The sequence below is a fragment of the Phaethon lepturus genome, unplaced genomic scaffold (genome assembly GCF_000687285.1).
Source record: "Phaethon lepturus isolate BGI_N335 unplaced genomic scaffold, ASM68728v1 scaffold5926, whole genome shotgun sequence".
NCBI lineage: Eukaryota > Metazoa > Chordata > Aves > Phaethontiformes > Phaethontidae > Phaethon > Phaethon lepturus.
The window spans coordinates 3,753-15,084 of record NW_010543977.1 but is presented as its reverse complement, the minus strand read 5'-3'; the positions used below and the strand labels follow the sequence as shown (position 1 = coordinate 15,084).

General features: G+C 39.3%; 1 protein-coding gene across 1 annotated transcript; it reads left to right on the top strand.

Annotated features, from left to right (window-relative positions):
• Positions 1 to 3,240: 3,240 nt before the first annotated feature.
• Positions 3,241 to 9,655, top strand: ZNF366 (zinc finger protein 366; the record flags this gene model as incomplete). Its single annotated transcript, XM_010288516.1, has 3 exons — positions 3,241 to 3,310; positions 5,979 to 7,300; positions 9,464 to 9,655. Coding segments are annotated over exons 1-3 (1,584 nt in total), but the record flags the coding sequence as incomplete, so codon positions are not given.
• Between the last annotated feature and the right edge of the window lie 1,677 nt (positions 9,656 to 11,332).

Here is an 11,332-nt window from a genome sequence, read left to right as displayed (position 1 = left end):
CCCAAAGTTTGTGTTTCCCTAGTCAGTATCTACACTCATTGATTTTGAATACTTTCCCTAAACCTATGTTTATTTTTGCAAGGTAGTTTTTCTGTCTTCTCCTGTCTCCACACCGTGGCAGAAAAAGTGCTGTCTTCATTTAAAATGTAAATAAAATTTTAGGTTAACTTCAAACAATGTAGTATAAGGACATCAAGGCTAATTTGGATTTATTACCATATACTCAGCTTATATATAACATCTACTCAGTTTATATACTCGGCTTGAGTATGTTACAATACACTCAGTATATGTTACTGGAGTTCACTTTTCAAATTTATATGCTTGAAATATGGATATTTATGCCTGAAGAACATGGATGGAAAACACACCTGCCATGGACTTCTCTAAAGAATATGAGAGTAGGGTTGACACTGATTTTAGAAAAGTTCTGGTATGGGTTTGAACATGATCTTTTACCTTTTGCCCTCCTCTAATGACTATAATCACTCAAGCCTAGAGTAAATAAAATATATTAATTTGAAAAAAACTATACAAATAATGCATTATTGAATAACAATTGCAGTTTGAGTCAATATCTAGTGGATCTAGTGTTGAAATAACTCTAAATCTTTTGAGCATATTTAGAACTTCTACATCATTCATGAAAGCAGCACCTAAAAACAAAAATCTGACTGTGCAAATAACAAGCAGGTGCATGGATTTTACAGATGTGGAACATTATTACCACCTAGTCCAACTTCTTACTCAAGATGGACCATAAAATCAGCAAAACAGACAACACATAGGTAAAAACATCCACATTTTTGTTTTCCAATTTTCCAAAATGATGACATTCCCAGTAGAAAAGGAATGGCAACATTATTGCATGACTTCACTCACACACTGGGGACAGCAGAAAAGAAGTGGAACAGGAAGAAAAAAGGGGCTTATGGAGGGTTCATGCTGCCATTGAAAGAAATTAGCAGGGAAAATGATAAGGAGGAATCAGATGTATACTAACTGAAAATACTTGGTTACCTGTAATGGGTACATTCATGTTTTTACAGGTATTCCTGGCATTTTCAAAGTCCGACAACTAACACAAAGCAGCCTAGATTCAGTAGGGAACACTGCTTCACTACGGAAATGAAATGAATTCAGCACAGTAAAGACCCTTTGGTCAGATCCCAAGACTGATGAGAGTTTTGCATAAATAGCAAATGAGTGAAAACTAAGTAAAGAATTTGGTGCTTAGTTCAACAGCTGCACGACTGAATACATTTAAAACCAAAACCGATTTGGAAATGTGAACTGAATGAAGGAGATCCCATTAAACCTGTTAAGATAACCATAACCATCTCTATAATACAGTTTACAGAAGTCAGTGATTGAAAAAAACCAGCTGGTTGTTCAATAAGAGTGAAGCTTTCCAAATGCTCAACTCCAGTTCAAGACATGTAATAGTGTGTCATTTGTCACTGATCCTCACCACATCCAATACAGAAACAGCCATTACATTTCATGCTTTCCTTATAGCTGCCAATATTTCAGGCCCCAAGACGACAGCAGAAATGCACTTCTACAGAGCACGGTTTCTACAGTCATACATGTTCAATTAAATGTGGAATTTGTCTTGCAGCTAAGAGAAGCTGTTCAGCCTATTCAGCTACCTTTAGACTTCATACACTTTCCTCTGTTTAATCTTCTGAAATAGCAAACACAAGTGCAAACCTCCTAATAATAGCAGCCCATTTCCCTTTGCCAAAGGGTACACATCACTTTCACTCATTTTGGTCTCATCTCTGGTTTTACCGTTGTCTTGCCCAAGAGCAAAATCAGAACAGTAGTAGTCACTTTTTAAGCTTGAGGAACTTCATCACCTCACATTTTTATGGCCGGACTTATTATTAGTCTATAGACAGAAGGCACTTTCATACAGGAAGCAGAATCTTGGTTCTACTGAAGCCTAAAGAAAATTTGCTGTTGACTTCAGTACAGAATATTAACGGGAGACTGTAACAACGCATATGCTTGTAGAGCGAATAGCATGCTTTACATGCTTTTAAAAGAAGAAATACTATAAGTGGTGATGAGAAAGTAAATAGTGATTCATATTCTGTATTAAACTCTCTTCCTCTTTCATGGAAGTTAACAACATCATTAACTGCTGCATAGATATTCTATTTTGGGAATACCTCAACAGCTATCTGAACTCATCGTAGCCTTTCTTTTCTTTTTTTTTGAAAGTGCAGGGAGAGAGGTCATTTGTGGTTCTATTTTTCAAAATAGTTTATTTCCAAATAGGCTTATTTATGTAAAGAAAGAAACTGTGAGGATGCCTGTCTGTTCTAAAGATATTAAGTCTTTAATAAGCTCTGAAGTGCTAGGTTTAGGGTTTATTTTATGCTTAAGTGCATGGCAACCTCCGTCTCAGTGAGCTTCCCAGACCAAATTTTCAAAACTGAGGAGCTGAAATACTACTGGTAAGTGCTATAATTTTTAATGTCTATCCAGATTTAAACTATCCTCAATGTTTAGAAACACACACCACTGTGCTACCTAGCGTTACATTTTAAATGCCAAGTGCTGAAGAAAGAAAGAATTTTTAAGGTGCTTATATAGGAAAAACAAAAGGTCCCTAGGAAATATTGAAAAAAAAATTATTCAGTTAATTTTATCTTTCCTCAGTTAATTTCTACATCATAGGTTTTGGCAGATTGAAGGGGAAAAAGAAGCAGCAAGGTGATCCATATTTAAACTGCAAATTGGCAATTTCCCTCCCCTTTTAGGTGCTCTTTTGTCGGATTATATAGAACCTCTCCAGTTGTGCTGGTTGCTGACTTTTTAAACACTTTCCATTGTAGGCTTGGTCCCATGATGCATGTGGCCGTGGACAGTGAAATAAACCCATACACCCAGTGAAAGCAGCCAAAGGTTAGTAGTAGAAGGAAATGATTTCTTTCTAGTAATTTTAAACAGTTCTACAGCCTCTGTCATAATTCTGTGTTCCAGAAAGATTAAAATTTTGCATAAAACGGGCTGTGGAAGAAGGGAGTAACGGGCAGCCAAGAGACAAGAGAGAAATTAGATATAATTTGTCACATAGACATAATAATATCACTTCTCTGTATTTGTGGCAGCATTTCAATAACCTAACAAAAGCAGTAAATAACATAGCTGGGTTCTCAATTGCTATGGGCTTTCTGAAGCATTATATGCCCGTATTGCTGGGAAAGAATTAGATACACAAGACGAAAGATGGTTGAGGGACAGGCCCGTACTTTGAAGGGAAGATTTTGGTCTACAGTCATATTTATGTTCAAATTGGGTGAGTTTAACTCTGCTTGAAAAGAATTTTGGAAAAAAAACTTTTTCCCTTTTGGAAAGAAGCTGAATCTTTTTCAGTATTCAGAGGATTCCCTTGCCCTTCTCCCTTCTTAATAAGTCAAGCCTTTGTACCCAAAGAGTCCTGAAGATCTAAGTGTTCCTTATTTTGCCCAGGCATTTAGGGTGACAAGGAAACATAGCAGAGTACATACTCCCTAACAATGCTCTCTGATGGAACATACATACTTATATATGTTTCATATATACGCATACACACACACAGAAATACAGTGTATATATGTAGTGTGTATATATATGTATACTATTTCCAGTCAGTGAGCTAGGGACTGAAAGTCACGTCCCATCAGTTTAGAGATCCTACAATTTTTGCTTCAATTACTACTCCTTCTTTGTGCATTGATTGACCCCTTTGTCTAAATTTTCCATCTTAAGATTCTGTCACTGAGTCTTTGGCTTCACACAGTATCTCAAAGATAATTCCACAGTCTGCCCTGCTAGAAAGAAGTAATCTGTTTGCAAGCAGGTTTTTAAGATTCTTGTCCACAGCCTAACTAGGTCACAGATATGTGCTTTTATCTATCTTTAGAAGAAGGTTTATCCAGCACAGGGCTTCCTGAAAAAGACACATGAGTGTCTTTAGTACTCCAACCACCTTCATGCTCTCTACCCAGCATTTCCAAGAACGGTGTTATAAATAGCATCAACATGTCACAGGTGACAGAGGAAAAATATGTCTAGTTTTCCAACTTAACTTCTGTCTGGTTGCATAGATGCAGGTACACAAACACACACACATATTCAGATAAGTGTGTCCCTCAGGAGGACTACAAGGATGTTGTGAGGTTATGCAGGGAGAAAATTAGAAGGGACAAAGCCTGGTTAGAAATTAATCTGGCTACTGCCACAAAAGGCAATAAAAAATGTTTCTATCAATGCATTAGCAACAAAAACAGGGCTAAGGAGAATCTCCATCCTTTATAGGATGCGGGGGGGAATATTGTCACCAAGGATGAGGAAACGCTGAGGTATTTAATGCCTTCTTTGCCTCAGTCTTTAATAGTGAGACCAGTTGTTCTCGGGCTACCCAGCCCCAGCTGGAAGTCAGAGACAAGGAGCAGAATGAAGCCCACATAATCCAAGGGGAAATGGTTAGCAACCTGCTACACCACTTAGAGATGCACAAGTCTATGGGGCCAGGTGTAGTGAGGGAGCTAGTGGAAGTGCTCATTAAGCCCCTTTCTATCATTTATCAGCAGTCCTGGCTAACCAGGGAGGTCCCAGTTGACTGGAGGTTAGCAAATGTGATGCCCATCTACAAATAGGGCAAGAAGGAGGATCTGGGGAACTACAAGCCTGTCAGTCTGACCTTGGTGCCAGGGAAGGTTATGGAGCAGATCATCTCAGATCACGTCGGCCAGGGGAGGTTTTTAACGGATATTAAGAAAAATGTCTTCACCTAAAGGGTTATCAAGCATTGTAACAGATTGCCCAGGGAAGTGGTTGAGTCCTGGAGGTATTTAAAAGACATGTAGACGTGGCGCTTAGGGACATGATTTAGTGGTGAACTTGACAGTGTGAGGTTTACGGTTGGACTCCATGACCTTAAAGGTCTTTTCCAGCCTAAATTATTCTATGACTCTAGAAAGCCAAGGCAAAAGGTAGCAGCCTTATTTAGGATGAACCAAAATTTGTAACCAATATTTTAGATGAACCCCAAATTCAGGAGAAGCTCCCTATATGATAAGTGGAATGTAAAATTTTGCCAGAAGAAAATTATTATTCTTCTTTGTCATGTTGTACCACTAGAAAGCCTCAGAGCATTCTTAAGTGTCAATTACTCTGAACACCTGGGGGGGTGTTGATATTAATTCTATATTTAGTTTTATAGTGGAGATTTTACCCACTTATCTAGAAACAAAAAAATCCTAGATTAAGTCTACAAAACTGAATGTAGTTTGGAGAATCATCAAAGGTCTTTCCCCCCCAAATCTGCCAGGTAAATATCTCTGGGATTAAAACAAAGAAAATAAATTAATCTCCACCTTCTTATTACAATACAAAGTAAGAGAAGCCAGGAAACATGGCGCAAAACCTGATGGTACACAGTGTCCTTAGATCACTTGGCCATTGTTTTCTCTCACAGCAGCACATGTTAATGATACAAAAAAGCTTAACGTTTTTTGGCTTTGGCTTTTCATGTCACAACCGTTATAAATGTGCACATTATTGTTTGTATTGCCATATCCTTCAGATGCACCGCCAATTTCTAGAGCCTGTGCATGCACAGCCAGGGACAGGATTTTGCCCACATGTAGCCTGGATGAATTAAATTAAGAAGAAACATTGCCATACAGATTCAGCTGCCAAGTAGTGTGTCACGGTACAGCATGTTTATGTTGCAAAGATGTTGTATGGGTCAAACTTGATTTAAACCACCAATTCTACCACAGGAAGACCAAAGCTTCTTTGTTCTTCACTAACCGATTTAATTCTGTTTTAAAAGGTCTTTTTCTTGTATGGGCCTAAGACAATCTTAGTTGCATTTAGTTAAAAATACCTCAGCCACCTCCAAAACAATGAAATAGTCAATAAAACGTTAAACCCAGAAACAGAAAGAAATAGAGATTTGGTTTTTCGCTTATTTTAAGGAATTTGGGCAACACAGAAAAAATCAAATATGAAGAACGAAGAAACAAGTTTTAATGTGGACAATACCCGAGCCTCTCCCTTCTCCCACTGCCTGCAGCCGCTGAGCCCTGTTACAAAGCCACACAGAACAATTCCATTTGGTGAAGAATTCAGACCGCACCTCTCACATTTCCGCTATGGCTCTCCTCCTCTTGGAGACATGGAAACATTTCAGGTGTCCTTGGAAGGAGGGTCTCGGAAACGCAAAAGCATGCCAACAAAAATGCCTCCTATTGCCCTCGAGGGTTCCTCATCACCACCAGACAGACCTGAAGATCACAATGACTTAGGCTCTTCCAGTCTCCCCTTGGTGTTCCAACAGCCAGCACAGGCCAAGTACAGTTCCCAGATGATCGACCTCTGCAACTTAGGTTTTCAGTTCTACAGAACTCTGGAGCACTTTGGAGCCAAGCCGATTAAGCAAGAACCAGTGAAGCCTAACATGACATGGCCTAGTAGCCCAGCGTTCATGCAGGCTCCTTACCCGTATTATCCTAAAGTCCACCCTGGCTTAATGTTTCCTTTTATTGTGCCACCAAACTTTCATTTCAGGAACCCCTTTCAAATGAAAAGACCTCCAGAGCCACCTTTCCGGAGGGCCGAAGTAAGGGAAAGTGGTGAAAATAAACAGAAAGTGGAAAGAGTAGATGTCAACCTCCAGATAGATGACAGTTACTATGTTGATGTGGGGGGTGAACAGAAACGCTGGCAATGTCCCATGTGTGAGAAGTCCTATACATCCAAGTACAATTTGGTGACCCATATCCTGGGGCACAGTGGCATTAAGCCACATGCTTGCACCCGATGTGGCAAGCTTTTCAAGCAGCTGAGCCACTTGCACACGCATATGTTGACACACCAGGGCACTCGGCCTCATAAGTGCCAAGTGTGCCACAAGGCTTTCACTCAAACCAGCCACCTTAAGAGACATATGATGCAACACAGTGACATCAAGCCTTACAACTGCAGGATCTGTGGCAGAGGTTTTGCCTACCCCAGCGAGCTGAAAGCACATGAGTCTAAGCACGAGAGTGGCCGAGAGAACATTTGTGTGGAATGTGGTCTGGACTTCCCAACCCTGGCCCAGCTGAAGAGACACTTAACAACCCACCGTGGCCCTATACAGTACAATTGCACTGAATGCGATAAGACCTTCCAGTACCCAAGTCAGCTGCAAAACCACATGATGAAGCACAAAGACATCCGCCCATACATCTGCACTGAATGCGGCATGGAGTTTGTGCAGCCCCACCATCTCAAACAGCACTCCCTGACTCACAAGGTAAGCCGGCACGGGTTGCGCCCGCGCCTTGCACCGCAAGCTAGCGCAAGGATTACGGGCCACTAAAGATACCTATACGTACCTCCTTGGAAAGAAGGTCATCAGTCTATAGCAAGTCTATAGCTGGCAAACCCTCTGCCAGCCGGGGAGTTTTACGCAGGGCAAAAGCCCCAGCAGCACTGGCAACAGCAGAAGCTCGACGTCTCTGTCAGTCTTAAGAAAGCACACACAAAATCCGCTGTGTTATAAACACGAGTTCAGTTAAGCCACCTGTTTTACTTCCCGAAACCGTATTCACATCCCTTGGTTTCTGGGTTTTATCCTCAGAATGACCTTCTGTATCATAACATGACTTTGTAGAGCTGTATATATAGCCCCCAAATTTTAACAGAAATTTTCTACTGAAAACCGGTTCTATTGCTTTGCTCCCTTAATTGGTAAGTAGGCAGATTTGCAGTAGACTGTACGTACGTAGCAAAAGAAAGTATATTGTTACTCGTCACATACTGAAGAATCATTATAATGAGACACTTAGGAAAAAAAAAGAAAATAAAAATTCCCCTTCATGCATAACTTATGCAGAATACCAGTTAATAAAAGTGGACAAGCAGGACTGTAATCCCAGCCCATTCGTATCAAGTGGCAGTCTTGCCACTGCTGACAGCAATGACAGCAGAGTGGGTTTAGGCTTGGAGCGGGCTTTGGAACACACCCGGAAAGGTCACTTTCAAAAATAGGAAAAATGTCACTGTTCCATTCAAGAATGTCTGGAACTAGCTTACCCACATTTACAAAAATGTTGTTAAGACAAGTCAAAACCCCACACTTTTGATAAAAATTTGCTTCCAGCTTTGTGTATTTTTCCTTTAACACTTCAATTTTGGCTTTTATATGAAAAAAATTAAAAATACTGAAAGCTACAGCATTTCAGTCTTATAGACATATTTTCTTTTAAAAACCAACAACCTCTACTTCCACATTTGCTATTTCTTCCCTACTACATGATTGTAATTTCTGGTCTTTTGGAGATTCCCTAATCTTTGAATTTGCCATGCAAAATTCTACTAATTTAAGACTTGGTAGTTTTTTGTCACAGGAAATGCAATGCCCCTGAGCCTTTAGAGAGCTTCTGCTTCTTTGTCCACAGCTGCAGGTGGATTCAGCTGTGAACATAATTAACAGTACTTAGCTGACCAAATGCAGCCTCACATCAGATGGGCAGACCCTTAAAGGCCCTGTTGGTGTTCACAGTTTTAGCTTTGCAATTAACTGTGAAAACCACTGACTGGCATGAAACTAGAGATGTTTCAAACCTTCTTTGTAATGGGGGCCTGCAGGAGGACTAATCGCTCTTGGCACTGCACTAGTAAATCCTCATTACCTTCAGCAACTTCTACTCAAACTCTTAAAGTGTTAGTGGTAAATGCATTGGTTTTCATAGCATCTAAGTGACATTTTGAGAAGTTGGCTGTTACACCACACGGATGTGAGCAAGAGTATTGAATTATGCATTAGTAAATTGATTGGATAGCATAAAAAGTTCTAGAGATGCTCTGTAAAACCAGATCAAATGAGATCACCCCGGTAGGGTTAATGCAAGTCCCACTAGGAGGGAACAATTTTTTCTCTTCATTGAATGTAATATGTATATCTTTATTCAGTAACATGGCTTGACTACTTCTCAGTTACTTTAGATTATTTTCTATAGCTTTCTTCAAAATAAGGCTATGCCTTTTTTAGAAGCCAGTGACTTTAAATTATCAAAGGCAAGTACTACTTTAGCCTCTGAACTGGTGAGCTTTTATTCTTGGTCAGTAAGTGTACACTTTTGACCAATATTTTATATAAGCAGCTAAGTAGGACCGAGAAGCTCTGCTGGTGACTGATTCATTGATTTGTAAACTTTCTGATGGAAACAAAACTCATTATTTCCTTAAGCTTACACTTTGTCCTCCTTCTCTGCTTCTTAAATTCTTGTAAGAATTTGCAAAGAAAAAAACCATATAAGTATCTATTACTTGAGCAAACGATGTTAAAAGTGAAATAATTTATTACCTGCTTTGCTAATATAGAACGAATAATTCATATATTGCTGTACTGAAGATTAAACAATCGCGAACATTTTCCCTCTACAAAATTTTCCAATTTTTGCTTTTCTTCCAGGGTGTGAAAGAGCACAAATGTGGAATCTGTGGACGGGAATTCACTCTGCTGGCCAACATGAAGCGACATGTCCTGATCCACACAAATATCAGAGCCTATCAATGCCATTTGTGCTTCAAGAGCTTTGTGCAAAAGCAGACTCTCAAGGCCCACATGATTGTTCACTCTGATGTCAAACCCTTTAAATGCAAGGTAAGCGCATTTGGTGGCAGAGGCATTAACCTACTGGATAGATCATTATTACGATCTTATCATCTTGCAATATGGTAGAATTAGAAAAACAAGACTTGCTAAGACATACTGTAGTTGCATTTAAATTAGCACAAACCAGCCTAGCTTTGTTTCTTTGTCCAGGTTCTGCTTATGTAGCACAAAATAATGGAGGTAAATCTCTGTAATTTATTCCCTTCTTCAATATCAGTAACTTTCATCCTCAATTTTTTTTTTTTTTGAGCATTCAAAGGGTGGTTTGAGGACAATAAATATATCTGACATTTGCTTAGTACAGCCATCCAAACAGAAGTCTAAGTGCTTAATGGCTTGAAACACTGACTAAAACCATAGATCAAGTTGTGCACCCCAGAGAGGACCATGGAAAAGCAGCAGCCACAACTTCACACAGTGATGCTATGTGACAGTTCAGGGAAGGACTCAGAGAAAGCCACAGCAAAATACAACTGCAGAAGGGATTTCAATGGGCCAAGTGTAATTACCAACTGAAATTCATGGCAGGACAGCAGTGTCCTAACAAAACAGCCTCTGAGATCATACGGCCTTTTTAGGATACTATGTGAATTCCAGTTTGCTGCCTCCATCCAGCACATTGGAGGTTGACATTCCCCTTCCATCCTCTCCTCCCTCCCCATAAAACTTTGAGACTTTGGCTTTCTTGACATGCTCATCTCTAATATCTTCCTTATGAATTATTCATGTTTATTTTCTTACTGGGTCTTGGACACTACATCTGTTCCTTTTGCTGCCTATCTGGTTCATTACTGTAGTCACATATTGAGAAGTCAAAGGTTGTAGGTTTTATTACCACCTTGACCTGCTGTAAGAGGGCTATAAATACAGAGTGGAGCATATTACCCGGTTTATGCCTAAGTAACTGAAGATTGGCCTGGTAGCAATTTCTAGAACTCTTTCATCCAACATCTTTATGGGATTAAGTATTTTCTTAAAAGGAACATTTCACTGAGAAGCAGAGCTTGATGACAAATTTTAAATGGTATTATTTTCTCTTGAAAAATGTCAAACGTTAAAATGTAATAGGAAAATATGGCATTCACTTATATTTTTAATAGGAAAATGTCAAGATGAATATTTTTGACGTCCTTATATTGCTTTGATAACTTTGAAACATTTCACTTTGAAAATATAACAACAAAGTCTTTCAACTTCAGCATTTTGTTTCATTTTAATTTATATCCCATTAAAATATTATTTTTTTGTACTAGCACCTATGCTAGTCTATATTGATAAAATAATTTTTGTTACTCAAATGCTTGATGGAGACTTTCATTCTTTGAGAACACCTGCAAACCTGTCTTTTAGTTCCTATTTGGTCAAAGTCTGCTCTGACCCCTCAGATTTCACAAAAGAAACTCAATGGTTTGATCAGCTGTTCTGGATGCAGTATCTGGACCCCCCTTACATTTTAGGTATGTTCAGATTAGCGGGAAGTTTGTGTTCTGGTTAGGCTTTGGTGATGACAGACTATTAAAACTTGGAGATGGCAATAACTTGAACAGGGAACTGGGGTACCACCAGTATGTTTTCCAGCCAGTAGCACCTACTTTCCTTATTTTTTTACTTCTCTGTCCCCACACAATGTTCCTAGGAGGAAAGAAACAAGTAAGCACAGTGAAC